Source organism: Hyperoodon ampullatus, assembly GCF_949752795.1.
Source record: "Hyperoodon ampullatus genome assembly, chromosome: 8".
NCBI classification, from domain to species: domain Eukaryota; kingdom Metazoa; phylum Chordata; class Mammalia; order Artiodactyla; family Ziphiidae; genus Hyperoodon; species Hyperoodon ampullatus.
In genome coordinates, this window is record NC_136921.1 from 107,450,279 (window position 1) to 107,472,230 (window position 21,952).

General features: G+C 50.1%; 1 protein-coding gene across 1 annotated transcript in view; it reads right to left on the bottom strand.

The window, feature by feature from the left end:
• Window positions 1-1,158: 1,158 nt before the first annotated feature.
• Window positions 1,159-21,952, bottom strand: part of STEAP3 (STEAP3 metalloreductase) — a gene marked incomplete at its 3' end in the record, with an annotated part of 46,747 nt that continues 25,953 nt past the window's right edge. The window contains exons 2-5 of the mRNA XM_079709651.1: window positions 17,349-17,848; window positions 14,887-15,414; window positions 9,098-9,262; window positions 1,159-1,437 (exon numbers count right to left, since the gene is read on the bottom strand). Coding sequence (XP_079565777.1) covers window positions 1,159-1,437; window positions 9,098-9,262; window positions 14,887-15,414; window positions 17,349-17,848 — 1,472 coding nt within the window. The remainder of the gene's footprint in view (window positions 1,438-9,097; window positions 9,263-14,886; window positions 15,415-17,348; window positions 17,849-21,952) is intronic.

Sequence of the window (21,952 nt, forward strand, 5' to 3'; positions counted from 1 at the left end):
GGAGGAACTTGGAGCCAGTGTGGTTTTCAGGGTGCTCGGAAGGCAGGCTCTCTGGCCGGTAGCAGCAGAAGATATTTGAAGAGGTCCCCAGTGTCCTTCCACAGAGCCAGTTCAGTGAGGACAATCATCCGTCAGCCCCCCGGAGGGGGTCCCAAGAAGGGCGGGGCTGTCACGCTGAGCGCTCTGGGTCTTGTTTTCCCCTCCCCCTGAACCAACTTTTAAAGGGTCTGCTCGAGGCCTTCCTGGGAGACATTCAAACTCATGATTTACAAGGTGAGAAGGCACAGCGGTTTAAAGAACGGTCATCACCAACTTAAAGGGAGGAAAGAAATTACACTTGTTCTCAAGACAGGGTTCATTAGTGGTTCTGGCAAGGAGGTGACTTCATCACTCCCACAGGAGGATCAATTTGCAGCTGCCGTGGTGACTTCTGACTTTCAGGAAAAGATCTCCCGGCTCCGGGAGAATTAGGGGGAGCAGGCTCAGCTCCAATCCCTCCCCCTTCCCACCCCCCAACCTGGCAAAGGAGGGGCCTTCAGGTGGCACCCAGGACAGACACAGGCTCCCCCCACAGTGCCCTCAATCCCGCCTGGCCTCCTGCTGCAGCCAAAGAAGGAGCTGCACCCCCTGCTCACTGGTGACTCGTCAGCCCTGTGCACCCAAATTGGGCTCCAGGCAGAGCTCCTGTCTGTCCTGCCACCTTAGAACCCCAGTTCTGCAAAAGCCTTGGGAAAGTAGCAAAAGGGCAGGCGGAGAGGTGCACAAGTGGATGGAATCCACCAGAGTGCAAGCCTGGCCCTGCCTTTTCTGTGCAAAAAGTCTGTGCATCTCTCTGTAACTGTCATAATAGTGTGAGCTGCTGTTCTCCTAACATCTGACGATTGCTTTTAAATCTACAGGTTGAAATCTCAGGGACTCAACTTTTTAGCTAAGTAAGTATAATTGCAAATCCTGTTATATATATGAAATACATAGGGACATACATATCACACACAGGTGTGTCATTCTGAACATTACCACACACGTCCCAGGAATTCAGACCTCAACCCACCAATCTGTGTGTAATTCTGTTGTCCTGCATGATCAAGGCGAGCAGTCCTGAGAGACTCTGGGCACTGTCCTGCCTGTGTCTGGCTTCCGGAGCTGGGTGCAGGCACCTCACACATGGCTTGTCTTCTGGGCCAGGGCGCGGTCCACAGGCAGCGTGAACTTGACGCTGTCCTTCTCCCAGCCCCTCCGGATCTTGGAGAGTCTGCGGCGGAAGCAGGGCAGGAGCAACAGGCCTTTGGCCAGGATGACAGCACAGGGCACCAGCAGGGTGAGTGTGAAGGTGGGGGGCAGGTAGAACTTGTAGCGACTCTCCTCGAAGGCGCGGGTCCAGCCGTAGGTGAGCGTGTGCAGGGTGCTCAGCACCAGGCCCACAAAGCCCAGCGTGGACTGCCAGAGAAAAGAAGGCTAGAATGAGGGTCAGGGTGAGGATGGACACGGCGATCCTACCAATGGCTTGTCTGCTTACTTGGCAGAGTGGAAGGAGGGAGGGCGGCCTTAGTAGGGCTCTGGGTTCAAATCCCAGCCCCGTCACTCACTCTCTGTGTGATCTTATTACCATCTAAACTCTCTGAGCCTCAGTTTCCCCAAGAGAACAATGCTCATACGTCAAAGTATATAAGGATTCATTGATTCATAAGGATTCTATAAAATAACAGTGCTTGGGGACTTCCCTGGTGGTGCAGAATCCGCCTGCCAATGCAGGGAACACGGGTTCGAGCCCTAGTCCGGGAGGATCCCACATGCCACGGAGCAACTGAGCCCGTGTGCCACAACTACTGAGCCTGCCACAACAACTGAGCCCCACGAGCCACAACTACTGAGCCTGCGCTCCTCAACAAGAGAAGCCACCGCAATGAGAAGCCCACGCACTGCAACGAAGAGTAGCCCCCGCTCGCCGCAACTAGAGAAAGCCCCGCGCAGCAACAAAGACCCAACGCAGCCAAAAATAAATAAATAAATTTATGAAAAAACAAAACCAAAAAAACCCAATGCTTTTCCCCAAACTGTATTATTCATACCTCTGGTGGCTGCAAAAGGACTCAAGATGGAATTAAATTTAAAGAAGTTTAAAAACATATCACTAGTTTTGTGTATCTTTTCATGTGTACAGAGTAATGTGTCTGCTAGCATATCAAAATCATAATTTCACAGATAATATTTGGCATAAGATACAGCCAGGTAAAAAGTGAGTGGATCTTAAGTTGGTTTAAAGATAAACACAAAGGAAAAATTTACTTGGCACATGGATTTGGCACCAATAGTGAAGGTGACTCACAAGGGCTTGCAGGCTAGTTGTCCTGACACTGTATATAAAGCCCGCAGCATCACATGGATGCTTTCTGTGGGTGCTGGTCCCTCACCTCCTGCCCATGCTCTGTGCTATGAACGCCCCAGGTACAAACCCCGCCAGGATTACTCTCCTGCCCAGAAGGAGATTAGTGATGCTGGGGAGATCAAGACCGTCCCAGATCCAAATGGAAATGGTCCAAGCCGTCGTGCAGCAGAGCATCTTGCCCCTTGAGCCAGGTGTGGGCTTCTGTGGGTCACTTCCAGCCATGAGCACCTCCTCGTCACCCCAAGTGCTAGACAATCATGACTTTCTATGGGAAGAGTGATGTGAACATAGCCAGGAAGTGATGATCTGTAACTGTAGCCTCTGGGAATCTTTTGCACGTAGGGTTTCTTGCAAACTGCAAATGATGCCTTCCGGATTCCACTGCTGGTGCTAGTCTCCACTGACACTGTGACCCTCGGCAAGTTGCTTAATTAGCCTCAGTGAGAAGGAAGTGATGACAAAAGTAAAGTCAGAATTGTAGGGAAAGTGCTGTGTAGCTGCAGCATTCTCCAGCCCCCAGACCTGGCAGGCAGTGGTTCAGAGCTGAGGGCAGCCAGGGTTAGGACATCGTGGAGGGTCGGGAGGAGGGGCACAGGGCACCAAGAGATTCCGGGCGGGAGAGACCTGTGTTTATTACACACGGAATGAAGACGGCAGTGACCCATCAAGCAATGGACACATTTGCATTTTCTCCAACGAGACACTGCAAGGCTTTAACTGAAATGTGGCAGGCAGCATGACGATACCTCAGGGTGCTCTTTACGGGTGGGTTTTGAGCTTTCCACAGAGAAACTGTAATCAGGCCTCCTGGATTTCCTTCCAGCCCAGCTTGTCAGCATCAATCCAGGGGCTTGGCTGAGGGACACTGTCTTGTTTGCACTCCCCCCAGACACGGCTCTCAGTGGGTCTGATTCTGCTGCCGTGCCTCATTCTCGTTGCTCCCTAGCATGGAGGGCGCTTTGCTGCTTCCACCTTCTCCAGTATAAACACCAGGGTGGTGAACCTCAGTAAGTGGAAGAACATGGTTCAGAAGAGTTGTTTGTAATGCTTTTACTAAAAATAGTAATGGCTATACATACAAGTTCATAGACAGGTTCACAGTATAACAGTTTTGACTCTAAACAAAATACTAGCTGCCAAATGATCCCCAGTCTCTATCCTTCCTAGCCATCTCTGGTTCCCTTTGGCTTTGTGACCACTTAAGGATCTTTTTCTTACATCCTTAACAACTTCCTGGCTCAGCACAGCCTGTTGGGAAAGGCCATGGTTGGCTCTATGCTACTACCCACAGCTACTTCCCGTGTCCTGTGCAAACGGTCAGCCCCCAAATGGAAGCCTCTTTGACTGTGAGTCACGTGTAACCAAATCCTTGTCACCTCCAGATGTGTCTATCAAGCTTCCAAATCTCGTAGCAACTTCTGAACCACACCAACTTTTTCTAAGTTCTGATCTATTGATAATGAAGACTGGGGTTAGGGTTAAAAAAGTCCCCAGCATTGAGAAAATATTTGGGATTAATATCCAGACTATATAGAGAACTCTTAAACTCAACAACAACAAAAACAAACAACCCAATTCAAAAATAGGCAAAGGACTTGAATAGAAATTTCTCCAAAGAAGATATCTGAATGGCCAATAAACACATGAAGAGATGCTCAACATCGCTCATCATCAGAGAAATGCAAATCAAAATCACTTCACACCCATTAGGATGGCTACTATTAAGAAAACAAGAAAACAAGTGTTGGCGCAGAGGTGGTGAAATTAAAACCCTTATGCACTGCTAGTGGGGATGTAGAAGGGTGCAGCTACTATGGAAAATGGTATGGAGGATCCTCAGTGAATTAAAAATACAATCACCATGTGCTCCAGCAATTCCACTTCTGGTATACACCCAAAATAACTGAAAGCAGGGTCTTGAAGAGTTATTTATACACCCATGTTCACAGCAGCAGTATTCATATTAGGTCAAATATAGAAGCAGCCCCAGTGTCCACTGACAGACAGATAAGCAAAATGTAGTATCTCTATACAATGGAATACTATTCAGCCTTAAATAAGAATAAACTTCTGTCACAGGCTACAATATGGATGAACCTTGAGGACATGACGCTAAGTGAAATAAGCCAGTCACAGAAAGACAAGTACTGGATAATTCCACTTATATAAGGTGCCTGTATGAGGTAGTAAAAATCACTGGGCCAGAATGTAGAATGGTAATTGCCAGAGGCTGGGAGAAGAGAGGAATGGGGAGTTAATGTTTAACGGAGACTGAGTTTCAGTTCTGCAAGATGAAAAGAGCTCTGGAGAGAGATGGTGGTGATGATTGCACAGCAAATGGAAATGGTCCAAAGTAAATATACTTAATATTACTGAACTGCACACTTCAAAACGGTTAAGGTGATAAATTTTGTTATGTTACTTTACCACAATAAAAAAAAAATTGGGGGGAGGAAAGGCCCCAGCACTGACCGTCAGGAATAAATCTTGACCTAGCCTGAAAACCACCTTGTTATTCCCCAACCAGCTTCCAAGTCCCCAACTGTTGCTCCCCTTACTCAGGCGAATTCACTGGGCTTTGCTGAGATGGCTGGGACCTGCCTTTTTACCCCTGAGAGTTTAGCGGCCTGAGGCGTGGTTTTCAAATCTGGCTACATGGTAAAATCATCTGGGGAGCATGGGGAAAATCTTAATGCCCAGGCACTGGTCCCAGAAAATCAGATTAAATTGGATAGGGGTGGAGCTCAGGCATGGTAGCTTTTTTAAGCTCAGAGATGATGCTGACATGCAGACAGGACTAAGAACCACTAATTTAGGAGACTTATCACCTGAGCCCTTCTAACTTCAGGTTGAGAAGTCTTCAAGGTCCCTCTGCCCAAGGTCCCTCTGTCTTCTGTTCCTTAGACAAAGACCCATCAAGGGCCTGAAAGGGCTCACACCCTGCACCGTGAAGCTCTCCCAGGCCTGGGAACTGAGTCCTGGTGGCCCCAGAAAGGCCTTGGCACCTCCCTCAGTGACATGCCCTGGGGCTCCAGTGTTTGGCCCATGTTCACCACTGTGCCCTGCCCTAATCTGGGGAGTGACGGACTGTGCTGGGCAAACAAGACACGCCCTGGGAGAGTATGAAGACCTGCCCCTGCCCATATATCCTCTCCCCTTTGCCATCCAGAATCCCATGGTGGTTCCAGACGGCAGGAGGCCCCAAAGGCCAGCCAGTAACAAAGGGCCTTCGGACTTTCCAATCCCAGTGGGAAGCCTGGATGATTCCAGCAAGTTCGTTTCCCTAAAACCCTCTCTCCTCGGGAACAATTTTAAAAATCCCAGAACAGTCAAAGGAAGCCAAAAGAAAGGGAGGCATCATCACGGGGCAATTCGTAACGCCCACAACAAGCTGGGGCCATTTTTATTATATGTAAGCTTGTTAGCAAAAAAGAAACAGCCAGGTTGTTGGTGGCTGCTGCTGGTGCTCAGTTACTGTGGCGGGAAGGGGCTTTGGACAATCGCTCACAAAGCTGGGGTCAGAACAGGGCTCTGTTATTATCTCAGGCAGGTGGCTGGAGTGGGCAAGGCCACAGGAAGCTCCTCTAACAATGGGGCAGAACCAAGGCGCTAAGAGCCGAACACTGACTCCTCTGTCCAGGGGAGCTGCACCGACCTGGGTATCTGGCGATCTGACAATGTTTAACTGGCCTAATTAGGAGCAGTTAGCACAGCCGAAACCAAACCAAAACAACAGCAACAAAAACACCCAGACAAACAAAACCCCAAGTTAAAAACTTCGAAAACAGCCTCAGGAACAAAAGGATACACGTAAGCACAAGTCACGTCTGTGGAATCCACACCCTGTTTTGATGGCTTTCTAGCTCAATAAATCATTACAGACCCAGCGGTCAGGCCAGGCGCACTGAGAACCACGGTGTCTCCACAGCCACTTTCTAAGCCCTGGTGACCTGTTGCAGTCATTCGTGGCTGGGAAAGGAAATGGGGTCCACGTATCTCCTTGTCGTAAAGCAGTGCTCACCTTACAGGAGAAGGTTGCAGCTCACCTCAAAACCTGTACAGCCAGGGCTTCCCTGGTGGTGCAGTGGTTGAGAGTCCGCCTGCCCATGCATGGGACACTGGTTCGTGCCCTGGTCCGGGAGGATCCCACATGCCGTGGAGCGGCTGGGCCTGGGAGCCATGGCCGCTGAGCCTGCGCATCCGGAGCCTGTGCTCCGCAACGGGAGAGGCCACAGCAGTGAGAGGTCCGCGTACCGCAAAAAAAAAAAAAGCTTGTTGTGGTCCACAAAATTGATTTCATGACCCACCAACAAGTGTCAACTGCAGTTTACAAACACTGCCCCGGACCATTCTGCGGCTCCGGGTGGGAGTCTCTTGCCTGTCTCTTGCTGCCTCCTACTGACTCAGAAATGGGTGGCTTTAGTCAGAGATCATGGAAATGTGGCTACATGCCCCGAGAATCACAGCAAATTGCTTTGTATTTTTCTTTTACACGTAATCTTGCACAGTGGCTCACAACACATCTGTAGGGAACAAACTCCATTTTACAAGAGTGTAAAGTGAGGCTCGGGGAGCGCACGTGACCTGCTAATGGTTACAGAGCTGGGATGTGCCGGTTCCTCCTCTGTATCAGCACTCCAGGGAGATAGAGCATTTGTGAACAGAATGTCGGCATTTGATTTCCTCACGTAAAACCCTGTCTTTCTACCCATCTCTCGGCTTTCCACCCCCCTCTTCTTGCAGCAGCATAAGGACTTTCCTACTTGTATTTCGTCTCTTCAGTATGTAAAGTAGAACAGCTGCTGAGTCCCAGTCAGCTTTTGCTAACAAAACCAAATTCCCCAGCTTTCTCTGGCAGCTGGAGCTGGGGCTTCTAATCTACAGCTGCTTAAGGGAGCAACTTTCCGGTGAAGGGAGCAAACTGCAGTCTGTTTTAGTTGTGGATAAACTATGCACCCCAGCGTACTCCAGGCAGGAACACGAAAATCCCAGATTTGGGTGTGCGACACGTGAGGATTAGTGGCAGATAAATAAAATTCTTTCTTCCCCTTTTTGCCGGCATGTGTCAGGCCTGAGCACACCTCCAGAGACCTTCCAAGATGAGCAGAGCCAGTGAGATTCAGAAACAGACACACTTAAAAAAAACCCCAAAACCCCACAACTCTCTTTTGTTCTAGGGTACGCATGCATCCCCAATGGGGGATAATTAATTTGGATTACGTAAGAGCACGGCCCTGTTGGTGTCCCTCTTGGAATCCCGTACTGTGTCCTTGCTGCACAGAGAAGATATGGGGCAGATTTTTTGTTGACATCGGGGGTGGGTGTGATATCTGTTCCCTGCCCTGATACCATATGGATGGCAGAACCCAGTATTGGCACCCATCAGTGGAGGGGGTGAGTTAATCTGCCAGCACCTGGGGGCTGACCACGTGCTCTGTATGGAGAACAGTGGGAGATGCCAAAGGAATGTAAAAAATGTCCCTGTCCCAGTGGTCCTTATTAAATTAAAATTAAAACGTGGCTATACCTGTCTCGTTCCCTCTTGCATCCCAGGTCTAGCATGACGCTGGGCATGCAGTATGTGTTCAAGAAACATTGAGTGAATAAATGCATAAAGAACCTTTGCCACTAGTAGCATCTTCCAAAGTGTGTTCTGTGGAGTGTAGACAGTGAAAGTAAAATGGGGGTGAGGTGGGGGGAGGGAGGACGCTAATACTGAAATAAGTCTGCTTAACAAGGTTTGCTTGTTGTAGACAGTACTTGATGTGCCAAAGTGCACTGTGACTCGCTGAGCGGGAAGCAAATCTTTTCCCAGATTTATTTGACTCTACATGTCCTTTTTAGTACGAATGGTGTCCTTTGGGAAATGCTGTTTTATTTCCTATAAACTGAAGGTCCTAATCTCACCTCCCATCCACCCTGCATGAATCAAGAGGTTAAAGGAGGGCTTCCCTGGTGGTGCAGTGGTTGAGAATCTGCCTGCTAATGCAGGGGACACGGGTTCGAGCCCTGGTCTGGGAGGATCCCACATGCCGCGGAGCAACTGGGCCCGTGAGCCACAACTACTGAGCCTGCGCATCTGGAGCCTGTGCTCCACAACAAGAGAGGCCGCGATAGTGAGAGGCCCGCGCACCGCGATGAAGAGTGGCCCCCACTTGCCGCAACTAGAGAAAGCCCTCGCACGGAAACGAAGACCCAACACAGCAAAAATAAATAAATTAATTAATAAGCTCCTACTGCCAACATCTTCTTAAAAAAAAAAAAAAAAAAAGAGGTTAAAGGAAACAACAGGGCCGGGTTCAACTGAGGGTGCTGGCTGGGCAGTTCGGCTCACCCAAGGGCTCACTGACTGCCCAGACAGATCAGTGACACGTCCAGTGACTGCGTATTATGGGATTTTGTTTGGGAAGCCCAAGAATTATAGATACTGAGAATGTGTAGTCCAGGGTTCAGCATTCTGCTGTCTGATTTTTACACATGCTTAGATCTGGCATCCCTCGGTGTCACAAGGATGAGCTCGTCTCAGGCAGCCCCTTTATCAGGAGACTTGGGTGAGCCTGCCAGGCTTGGGGAGGCCTGGGCACCTGACTGAGCGGTTCTGTTGCACAGATTGCGAAAGCCCAGGCGGCACGTGGGTGGGAAGGTGCTTGTACAGAAGAGGCAGGGCCAGGGCCACGCCGAGGCTCACCAGCAGGGACAGAACCCCTTTACCTGAACAAAGCTGAACTCCCTCCAGCTGAGTGAGTTTGCGATGGATGGCAGTGAGGTGACAGCCAGCAGGGACAGCGTGCCGAAGGCCAGCACTCCCAGGGACAGGTAGATCTCCATCCGCCAGACTTCCTCCTCGATCCAGAGGTGACTTTTATTGGTCAAGACCTGGTGTGGATGGAAAGGAAACCATGAACACTGTGGCCAAGGTCGATGCCCTGGGATTTGGGCGAGCAAGGAACTCAGGCCGGGAAACACGCAGTAACGACCAACGTGCCCACTTTCCACTCTGTGTAACGTGTGTCTGGCTCTGTTTTAAGCGCTTCTCAGGTATCAGGTCCCCTGAGCCTTACAGCAACCCCGTGAGGCAGAGGTCACTATTGTCCCCATTTTCCAGATGAGGGAACTGAGGCACAGAGATCAAGTAACCTTTCCATGGTCACACACAGCTTAGGAGATGGCAGAGCTGAGATCAGGACCCAGGCAGCTGGCTCGGAAGACAAGGCTCCTCCCTCCCCACGGCTTTCACAGATCTGTCTGGGGCCAGTCGACCAGAACAGTCACATAAGCCAAGAGTAAGGAGCCAGAGAATTTGACAAGACATAAAGAAACTTCAGATATGACCATCTCACAAGGTTTTCTGGTGCCCAAATCCCCAGCAGGAAGGAGGCGCTCTCTTAACTCAGAATCCCTTCAGCCAGACAGGCTGCTGCCTCTGCTGACTACCTTCCTTCCCAGCCTGTCTCACCCTGGATCCTTGGTCCCCCAAGCTGCCCCTGTCACTGGCTCATATTCCAGATACACATACACCAAACCCCTCAACATTTCCTGACCAGCCCCCAGCTCCCATCTTCCCACCCAGCTCCCCATTTCTGTCTGAGGAATGTAGCTTTGAGTCAACCACCGCCAGGCAACAGAGGCCGACATCCATTCACCAAGCGGACCCATGAGCACTTATGAAGCCCCTGGCACACAGTAGGTGCTTATGAAGCACCTACTATGTGCTAGGCCCTGGGCTGCAGAGAGCAAAGATACCTGCCCTCACAGAGTTCTGGAATCCCCCAGTGAGCCCCAGGCACGCACCAATGGGCGAGCTCCTGCAGGCCCAGAGGTTTCTAACCCCTCCCTCCCCGCTCAGAGACCCCTTGCACCTCAGCCCCACCTTCCCCCCCAGCCTGGCCGACGCTCACTCGTACTGTGCACACAAGGAAGAGCTTTTATCAAGATCCTTCTATCAGAACCATTACTTCCGAACTAGACCACATTGCAGAGTTCCTGGAAGTCAAGATGTTTTCTGAGAAATGCCAGGAAACGCTGCTGCTTCAATTTTACCCACACAACAAGGAACAGCATTTCCATTAGGAAATGTGACTAGGCTTTAGTAGGTAGGTCTCTGCTTCGCAAAACAGAGTGACTCATACAGGTTTTTGAGAAACTATTTCAGCAGGAGAAAAATAACCCAAGTGCAGTTAGAAGATATAATATTAAAAATGGATCTAGTGGTCTGAGCAAAAATGGTTGAAAAGCTTATGAGAGAACGTTGAAAGAAACTGAGAAAATGCCATCCACTGGGTACTTTTCCTGCAATTTGAGAGAAACGAGGGCCTCTGTTCTATTGCAGGGCAGGCTGGCGCTCACTGGTGCCTTTAAGCCACAAAAGGACCAGGAGTCTGGGGACCCAGGTTCTCACCCTGACCACGAGTCCTGTGAGACTCTGGGCAACTCCATCTCTGGGCCTCCGTTTCTCCACTGACAGAGGTGGAAGAGGTCACATCTAAAATCCTGTGATTTTGCTGTGTGCCAAATGAATGTCAGCACTAGCGAGAAAGACGGCACCCTGCAGGGGGCAGGGAGGTCTCCCACGTAACTGAGCCCAGAGAAGGCTAACTCACATCTTCCCTGCGCTAACGACGGCCGCTCAGTGGGTCATCCCCGAGTTGTAAGTTGTTTGTTCTTCAAATATACTTCATTAGTCGCTCCTTTCTGCATTTTGGTAAGATCAGGCAGTTAATGTCACAAGTCAGAGCTTGGATGATTACACACACCACATCTGCTCGCAAAATGTCTTGTTTTTTCCTCTAATATTTCCACTCAGCCGCGACACTGGGAAGGGGTGGGATGCGGAACCTGCATAAGCATCTGGCTCCCGGCCACCTTCAGTAGCCTGTGGGAGTCTCACCCAACTGACTGAATACGGTGCTGTTCTCAGGGCTCCCCAGCGGCCAGTGTCACAGACGGCAAACTGGGACACAGGTGAACCAGCTCTCCGCTCCCCTAATGATTCTCTCATGTTCAGAGCTAATCAAGCTGGCCACCTTGAGCACGACCAGGACAGTGTCTGTCAACAAGAGATGGAACGCTGCCATCCACGTGTGGGGTTTCCTCTCCCTGTAGGTTGCAAGTGAGAAGCTGAAGGGCTCAAGGGCAGGCGACTCAGAGGTGAGAGTTAGACAGTTCTCTCTGACAGCCTGGACTCGATTTGGGGTGACAGGGCGGAGAAAACGGTGTGTGGGTGAAACCTTTTCTTTGATCTTTACCTTGATTTCGGAGTTTGACCCTGACGTGCGTTCCTGAGGCACCACTGATGGACTTTTGGCTGCGCATCCCTCTCTGGGCTGCTTGCTCCGTTCATCCCCCCACCCATTTCCACTCCCCTCCCTGACAAGCCACATCAGCCAGAACTCCGCAGAACAAGGTTCAGCCCCTTTGCCTGACAGGCCTTGCTGTCTGTCTCTGATCCTGTCCTGTGGGAGTGATGGTTGCCTGGCAACCTCCACGGCGGAGGTGGGGGGTGCTGCAGCCTTAAAGGGCTTTGGAACTCAGGGAAAATTCCCTCACACGGGCCCCTCTGCGCCCTGGTATTTGCATCATGGCAAAACTGTATTAACGTAATATCAAGGAGAGCCTTGGCAGGGCGGAGACTTTGGAGAATGGCAGTCAGAGGGTGGGCAGGGGTTTTGCCTCGTGCTCTAGTGGGGAGGGGGCATTGCCTGCTTCCCCATCCACTGCCTGAAACACCTGCCACCTCCTGGGCAGCAAACACCGCTCCACTCTCCGACGAGCCACGCAGAGCTTCCTGCCCAGCGGGCTGACTCTTCTTAGAAGTAAGAAAATATCAAAGCGCATCAGAAACATTAGCCCTGGGTGAGACCTCCATCTACATCAGGGCCCTGAGGACCAAAGAGGGGTTGTGACTTGCTCAAGGTCAAGATCTTTGTTCCAGTCAGTGATGCTGGAGGACAAGAGTCTAGGGCTCTGGCCTGCAGGCCTCCACGCCAGCTAAGGTGAGGGACGAGACTGTCTTATTTCATCCTGTGGCCTCAGGGCCCGGTAGAGTAGAACTCAGAGAATGAATGAGTTCTGAGATCATTTATTCAACTGTTAATTTGGACTTGTTTTCCCGGTAGAAAGCAGTACGGGCACGTATGCTAACACATATATATGGAATTTAAGAAAAAAAAATGTCATGAAGAACCTAGGGGTAAGACAGGAATAAAGACACAGACCTACTAGAGAATGGACTTGAGGATATGGGGAGGGGGAAGGGTAAGCTGGGACGAAGCGAGAGAGAGGCATGGACTTATATACACTACCAAACGTAAGGTAGATAGCTAGTGGGAAGCAGCCGCATAGCACAGGGAGATCAGCTCAGTGCTTTGTGACCACCTGGAGGGGTGGGATAGGGAGGGTGGGAGGGAGGGAGACGCAAGAGGGAGGGGATATGAGAACATATGTATATGTATAACTGATTCACTTTGTTATAAAGCAGAAACTAACACACCACTGTAAAGCAATTATACTCCAATAAAGATGTAAAAAAAAAAAATGAACACGGATTTGGAGGAGACTGGCTGGATCTGGATCCCAGCTCAGCCACTGACTGGCTAAGTGACTTTGCCCAAGTTACTTAAACTCTCTGTGCCTCAGTTTTATCATCTGTAGAATAAGGGTAGAACAGCACCTGCCTTATAGGGATAAGAGTTCAATGAATTCACACTGGGTATGTAAAGCTCTTAGATGGTACCTGGAACACAGTAAGCTCTTTTTAAGTGTTAGTGACTATTATTTTTTCCCTTCCTCTCTCATTTCCAGCAGGTGTCTTGCTTCTTTGCCTGAAGTCTGGGGTTCCTCCTTTCTCTTATGAAAGCCCAAGCCTGCAGACGAAATGGTGCCAGGTGTCTGGGGGTGGGGAATGACGAGGGCATTTGAGAAGCTGCCAGCAGGCAAGCAGGAACTAGAGTGAACAGGGGCTGAGGTCTGTGGTTCCCAGGAAGTGGCCCAGCCTTGCCTCCTGGTCCTGCTCTGGGAAGTGGTCAGGCCTCCGAGGGGATGGCCACATGGTGGGTGTACCTGGGGAGGGCCCAGACTCAGTCAGATCCCTGCTTCCCAAGCAAGAACAAAACTGCAGCTGGAACCAGGGGTAGAAGAGAAGTGTCTCATTGGGTGACTAAGTGTTCTAGAGTGGGTAGGACTCACGCACCAGGCCAGAGGCTGAGGACTAGAGGTGGAATTAAGCAGGTTGGGGAAAATAAAGAAAGGCAGGGTTGCTTGCAGACCTGAGCTTGGGACTCGGAATCAGGCCCCGTGAGCTTGTAATCCCAGAGGAAGCATCTGGGGGGACGATTTCTGTGGGTACAGGCGCCAGGGGATGCTGCCTGTGATACCACCTGGGTTGACCCGAAGGCCCTCCATTCCCAGGAATCCTGCTGGCAAAGAGCACCCTACGGCTTTCCTAAATGAATAATTACTGTGCCCTTCCCCCCCCACCTCAAAAAACACATGCTCCTGCAGCCTTTCCCGTCTCAGGGGATGGCAACTCCATCCCTCCAGGCGCTCGGGCTGAAAACCCAGAGTCGTCCTCCACCACCTCATGAATCCCATGTCTATTACAGCAGTTCTGTGTCTCTGGCTTCAGAATATGCCTTCAACACCTTCTTGCCTCTCTGCTGCTCCCAGCCCACTCCAAGCCCCCACGGCCTCTCATCTGGGTTCCTGCACAGCCTCCTAACTGGTTTCCAAGCATGTGCGTTTGACATATATATATATTTTTTTGCGGTACGCGGGCCTCTCACTGCTGTGGCTTCTCCCGTTGCGGAGCACAGGCTCTGGACGCGCAGGCTCAGTGGCCATGGCTCACGGGCCCAACCGCTCCGCAGCATGTGGGATCCTCCCGGACCGGGGCACGAACCCGTGTCCCCCGCATCGGCAGGCAGACTCTCAACCACTGCGCCACCAGGGAAGCCCCGCGTTTGATCTTTGATTGTCTGTTCTCCACCTGGCAGCAGAGTGAGCCAGTTAAAACCCCAGACGGCGCGTCACTCCTCTAGTCAAAACCTTTCCTTGGCTTCAAGTCTAAGGCCCAAGCCGTTCCTCAGCCTTTAAGGCCTCTCTGGTGTGGCTTCCGCCTCCCAGGCCCCGCCCACCACCCCGTCCCCTGGCTCCACCACCTCCTTGCCGATCCTTAAAGGTGTCAGGCATCTCCTGTCCTCCTGTCCTTCCGACCTGGGCTCACACGTCCCCCGCCCAGCCAGGCCTCCCTCACCACCCTTTAATCCTGCACCCCACACCCGGCCCCCGCTGCTTGACTTTCCTCCTTAGCACTTCACTACCTTCTACGTACCCTCTGTAACTCACAGCTGCACTTTGTCTCCCTGGCTTGGGAGCCGAGCGCGTTTCACGTTCTGCTCGCTGATACGCCAAACCTCGGACAGCAGGATGTGGGCGTGACCCTGTCCGGGCGCCCCACCACCCCGCCGGCGCTGTGATTGGCCGGAAGCAGGCGAGCCCCGTACCTGCTTGATGGCCTGGTTGACCAGCTCGTAGCGGTGCGAGCGGCGCAGCGGCAGGCAGAAGCTGTACAGCGCGTGCAGGGCGGCGCAGAAGAAGCTGAGCAGGCCGATCTGCTTGCGGTGCTGCAGCCAGTGGTCCAGCCAGTCGGGGAAGCGGCGGTACTTGGTGCCGCGGCGCAGCTGCAGGGCCGCCGCCACCACGCCGGGCAGGTACACCAGCGACAGCAGCACATAGGCCACGCAGGGCAGCGTTGTGTTGACCACGGACACAGGCAGCTGGTAGAACTTGTTCTTGCCCTCCTGCAGGTAGGGCTGCAGCACATCCCGGATGAGGTTGTAGGTGTAGAAGAAGACGAAGAGCCCCAGGGCCAGGAGAGCAGGCACCTTCCAGCCTGGGAGGAGGCGCAGGGGCATGGCCTCCACCTCCCGGGCCGAGGCCAGGGACCCCATGTCCACGGGGGTGAAGCCCATGGCCTGCGCCAGCTCCAAGACGGCGCGTTTGGCTTCTGGCTGGTCACTGCAGATGGGCACCTGTGGGGAGGAAGGTGGGAGGGGATCAGGAGGGGTCCCTGGAGGGTCAAGCGGGGCCTCGGAGAGCATCTCGGCCAAGCTCCTCACGGAGCAGCTGAGGAAACTGAGGCCCAGCAATCTGCCAGGTAAGGGTACGGCTGGAGCACAAGGGGGCCCCGAATCCCGGCCCGGGGCCTTTCCTCAGCTCCCTGTGGGCCCCTAGTCTCTGGCCCAGCAATGCCCGCTACTCAAGGAAAATGGCCAACGCTCATCCAACAGTAAGCATCTCGCCCAGTTCATTGCCATCGGCATCCACAAGCAAAATGCCCGTCTAGGCAGCCCCCGGGGGCCCTTGGAGTAGGTGCCTCAAAGGACTGTGGCCTGCCCTGGGGGGTCGTTCAGCAACTGGGCTTTGCATGTGGCCCAGAAAGTGCAACTGTGGCTGCAGCTCCATCCCTCAGTCCAGAAGTGTCCCCTGTGACCATGTCCTCTGGCCCCTCACAGCCCTCAGCCAACACACAAGGCCTTCCACAAGCCAGCCCCAGCCTCGTAGCCCACTGCTCCCCTCCACGAGCCCCAACGCAGGCCCGCTGGTGTCCTCTGATCCCTGAACACTCCGTGGGCCTTCCTGACACCGCTGTGGTCAGGTGGTCTACCAACACTGACTCAGCACCCGCCACGTGCCAGGCGTTACACATGGGAACCCTCAGCCTCGTCACAAGCCTGCAAGTAGGTACTATTGTCCCCATCTGGGAACATGGTTTGGGAACACTGTTCCTCACCTCTGTGCCTCTGCGGGTTGTCCCCTCGGCTTGGAGCGCCCTTCCTGTTCCCTGTGCCTGACAACGTAAGGTAGGGCAAAGGCCAAGGCTGATCTCGAGTCTTCCCCAGCCAGCCTCGAGCTCCGCTCCCTCCCAGGCCCTGCTACCCTACACTCCCCCGCTGCTCCTTGCCTGTCCAAATGTAGGAGTCCCAAGATGCGGGCTGCATGGAGGGCCCTCCAGTCAGGGGTGGCTGGGTCTCCTCACAGCCTGGCATGGAGCTGGGCAGAGAAGGCATCTGAGCTGGACTCATTGGTGGAAGTTCTCAAACACATGTGGAGCCTGGCATGCTTCCCTGAGGCAAGTACAGGTTGCCTCTTGGCATTAAAAACCACCTTGTCGGGCTTCCCTGGTGGCGCAGTGGTTGAGAGTCCGCCTGCCGATGCAGGGGACACGGGTTTGTGCCCCGGTCCGGGAGGATTCCACAAGCCGCGGAGCGGCTAGGCCTGTGAGCCATGGCCGCTGGGCCTGCGCGGCCGGAGTCTGTGCTCCACAACGGGAGAGGCCACAACAGTGAGAGGCCCGCGTACCGCAAAAAAAACCACAAAACAACAACAACAAAAAAAACACCTTGTCTTGGTTAGAGCTCCTCTTGCCAACAACAGTATGCGGCAATGGCTGTTTTCTGGAGCCATTTTCCACCCTCAGAAAAACCTGCTGTTGACTATTCTGAGAAATCCACGCAGTTTTTGGAAGCCCCTGGAATAAATGAGATAAAGTTTGGGACATGCCTGCTTCCTTAGGACCTGGCACATGAGTGTGTCACCTTCTTCTTTCTAAGTCCAATCCTAAAAGCAAAATCTCTCCTCTTCTTGACTCCAAATAGTAAAAAGAAAGCCATCAACCTTTTCCTCCTTGTCTTCTTGGAAATCAAATTACCATAGAAGAAAGAACGTGATTTCAGGTTCCTATGAACTGGGTTCAAATCCCAGCTCACCAAGCTGTGGAACCTAGTGTAAGTAAGTTCATTAACATCTCTGAGCCTCAGTTTCCTGCTCTGTAAAATGGAGCTTTGCAGTGCTGTGAGAGGAGCTGAGATAATGTACATAAAGACCCTGGTACACCAAGGGCCCTCCGTGGAAGTTAGCCATTTACATTTATTGTTATGGTGACTGGCATTCCTCCAGCACCTACCTGCCTGTTTCCATCCCTTGGGCCGGCCTGCAGGGTCCAGGCAGAGATGACATTGAAGGCCTTGACCACTGTGCAGGTGGGGAAGAGGGAAGCCAGGTACTCAGCATTGGACTCATGGTACCGCAGGTGCTCCTGCTCTGTGGGGTTGCTCACGTCCACCAGGATCTTGCCGGCCAGCTGGTCACTGAGACCACATAGTGTGGAGTAGTGTTCCCGGAACATAGCCACGAAGATGACCTCTGGGGACCCCACTGCCTCCTCCTGGAAAGTCACTTGTGCTGCTGAGGGGAACAGCCCAGCCGTGCGTTTGGGATTGCGGCTCCCCACCACCACGCTGAAGCCGGAGCCCACCAGGCGTGTGGCCAGGGAGCGGGCAAAGTCCCCACTACCCAGGATGCCCACTTTGGGAACCTCACTGGGGGCCTCAGCAAGGCTGCCATCACTGTCCACCAGGTGGCTGCTGATGAGTGGCTTGTCCATCTCTCCTGATGTTCTGGTGGCTAGAAGAGAAAACAGGAATTTGATCAGGGGAGGGCTTTGGGACTGCCCCTCTCTTGTCCACTGGAGCTGCACGGTGGTTCAATATTCACCCAACAGGGCTTTATGAGTATTAACGTGTGCCAGCACGGAGGCACAAGCTGAACAAGACCCAGCCCCTTCCTGAGGAGGACACAGCCTCCAGAAAAGGAGATGAAAGGACCTCTGTCCTCCACACTCTGTCCGTTGTCCTGAGTTATTTCCTTGGTACAAATTTGCAAGAGTGAGAGTGCTGAGAAAGAAGGGTATGGAATTTCTATGATCAATGCTATGCCGTGCCATACGTCTTTTCAAAAGGATTATGTAATGGCCGGTGTTACTACCTAGGAGTGACCCGACCTCAGCATCACCGGGTTTATCTGATTACCAGGAAGGGTAGACATGTTCCTGTGCTTGTTTACATTTTGCATTTTGGGACGGTATCTCTGATGCTCTTCTTTAAGTAGAGGGCGAGCAGATTAAAGGCAGGGACCTCATCTTATTTGACTTTGGATCTCACCATTTGCCCCAAGGCCTGGCACAGAGCTGGTGTTCAATGTGTGCTGAATGAATGAACACTGAAATCCTACTCTCTGAGGGTGGGATTGGAGTGGGACATGACAGTGAATGGGACCCTAAGATTGGGTGGGTGCCCTGGGAGCTCCTTTACTAAGTCTGAGATATGAGGGGACATGGAGGAAACCCTGGACTTGGGCCACGAATTTACAGTAAACTTGGGTGGGAAAACTGTTTGTTTTAATGGTCACCAACTTCTAAATGAAAGTTGCTATTTTCTTCAAGTATGAATGTCAGCAGCAACACAGTAGTATTAGCCTACCTGTGAGTTTGTCACCAATAATGACCAATGTCACATCACAAATTTAATTGTGAAAGAACTCTCCAAATACAATTTAAACTCATCATTAACTTAAAATTATGGTAGGTGGAACACTTAAATACAGAAAGCAAATATTAACATATCTGAAGGGAAAATAGACAACATTATAAATAACAGTAGGGGACTTCACTACCCCACTTTCAACCATGGATGGATCAGACAAAAAAAAATCAGTATGGAAACATTGAACTTGAACTATACTTTAGACCACATGAACCTAACAGACATATAGAGAACGTTCTATCCAACAGCAGCAGAATACACATTCTCCTCATGTGTCACAGAGTATTCTCCAGGACAGAGCATATGTTAGGTCATAAAACACATCTTAACAATTCTGAAAAGACTGAAATCATATCAGGTATTTTTTCTGACCACAATAGTATGAAACTAGAAGTCAATAACAGGAGGAAAATTAGATAATTCACAAATATGTGGAAATTAGCACACTCCTGAACAACCAATGAGCCAAAGAAGAAATCAAAAGGGAAATAAAAAAAAAACCATCTGAAACAAGCAAAAATTGAAGTACAACATACCAAAAAGTATGGGATGAAGCAAAAGCAGCTCTAAAAGGAAAGTTTATAGCTTAATGCCAAAATGAAGAAAAAAGAAAGATCTCAAACAACTTAACTTTACACCTCAAGGAACTAGGAAAAGAACAACCAACTAAGTCCAAAGTTAACAGAAGGAAGGATATAACAAAGATCAGAGGGGAAACAATTGCAATAAAGGCTAGAAACACAACAGAAAAAAAAATCAATGAAACTAAGACCTGGTGTTTTGAAAAGATAAAACTGATAAACCTTTAGCTAGATTCACAAAGAAAAAAAAGACTCAAATAAGATAAAAAAAGAGAGACATTACAACTGATAACACAGAAATACAAAAGATCATGAGACTGTTATGAGCAATTATATGACAACAAACTGGACAACCCAGAAGAAATGGATAAATTCCTAAAAACATACAATCTACCAAGACTGACTCATGAAGAAATAAAAAATCTGAACAGGCCAGTGATGAGTAAGGAGATTGAATCAGTGATGTAAAAAACTCCCCCAACAAAGAAAGGCCTAGGACTGGGGGGCTTCACTGGTGAATTCTTCCAAACGTTTCATGAAGAGTTAATGCTAATCCTTCTCCCACTCTTCCAAAAAACTGAAGAGGAGGGAACACTTCCAAGCTCATTTTATGAGGCCATCATTACTCTGATATCAAAGACAGATAAGGACACTACATGAAAAGCAAATTACAGGCCAATATCCCTGATGAACATAGATGCAAAAATCCTCAATGAAACACTAGCAAACTGCATTCAACAGCACATTAAAAGGATCCTACACCACGATCAAAGTGGGATTTATCTCTGAGATGCAAGGATGGTTCAACATAAGCAAACCATTAAATGTGAAACACCATATTAACAGAAGAGGGATGAAAATAATATGATCATCTCAATAGATGCAGAAAAAACCATTTACCAGAACTGAACATTCTTGCATGATAAAAACTCTCAACAAATTAGATACAGAACTAGGAATGTACTTCAGTATAATAAAGGCCATACATGACAAGCTCACACCTAACATCATGCTCAGTGATGAGAAGCTGAAAGCTGTTTCCTCTAAGATCAGGAACAACACAAGGGTGCCCACTCTTGCCGCTTCTATTCAACACAGTCCTGGAAGTCCTAGCTTGAGCAATCAGACAAGAAAAAGAACAAAGGCATCCAAAGTGGTAAGGAAGAAATAAACTTATCTTTGTTTGCAGTTGACGTGATCTTATATATAGAAAACTCTAAAGACTCCACCAAAAAACTGTTCCAACTAAGAAATGAATCCAGTAAAGTTGCAGGATACAAAATCAACATACAGGGCTTCCCTGGTGGCACACTGGTTAAAGAATCTGCCTGCCAATGCAGGGGACACGGTTCGAGCCCTGGTCCGGGAAGGTCCCACATGCCGCGGAGCACCGAAGTCCGTGCGCCACAACTACTGAGCCTGTTATCTAGAGCCTGCAAGCCACAACTACTGAAGCCCTCACGCTTAGAGCCCATGCTCTGCAACAAGAGAAGCCAGCACACAGCAAGGAAGAGTACCCGCTCACCGCAACTAGAGAAAGCCTGTGCCCAGCAACAAAGACCCAACTCAGCCAAAAAAAAAAAAAGAATCAACATACAAAAATTGGCTGTGTTTCTATATACCAACAATTAACTATCTGAAAAAGAAGTTAATAAAACAATCCCATTTACAATACCACCAAAAAGAATAAAATACTTAGGAATAAATTTAACCAAGGAGGTGAAAGAGCTGTACACTTAAAACTACGGAACATTGATGAAAGAAATTGAAGAAGACACAAATAAATGGAAAGACATTCAGATTCAAAGCAATCTATATAAAAATCCCAATAGCATTTTTCACAGATATAGAAAAAAAAATCCTAAGATTTGTATAGAACCACAAAAGACCCCAAAGAGCTGAAGCAATCTTGAGCAAGAAGAACAAAGCTGGAAGCATCACACTTCCTAATTTCAAATTGTATTACAAAGCTTTAGTAATCAAAGCAGTATGGTACTGACATAAAAACAGACATAAACCAACAGAACAGAAATAGAGAGCCCCAGAAATAAACCCATGAATATATGGTCAATTAAGCTTCAGCACAGGTGCCAAGAATACCCAATGGGGAAATGACAGTCTCTTCAATAAATGGCATTGGGAAAACTGGACATCCTCATGGAAAAGAATGAAGCTGGACCCACATCTCATATCATACACAAAAATCAACTCAAAATGGATTCAAGACTTAAACTCAAAAAAAAAAAAAAAAAAAAAAAAAAAAAAGGTAAGACCTGAAACTGTATTACTGTCTTAGAAGAAAACACTGGTCTTGTCAATGACTTTTTTTGGATTTGACACCAAAAGTACAGGCAACAAAAGTAAAAGCAAACAAGTCTAGTCTGATTAAGTCAAACTAAAATGTTTTTTTTTGTTTGTTTGTTTGTTCTTTTTGTGGTACGCGGGCCTCTCACTGTTGTGGCCTCTCCCGTTGTGGAACACAGGCTCCAGATGCGCAGGCTCAGCGGCCATGGCTCACAGGCCCAGCCGCTCCGCGGCATGTGGGATCTTCCCGGACCGGGGCACAAACCCGTGTTGCATGCATCGGCAGGCGGACTCTCAACCAC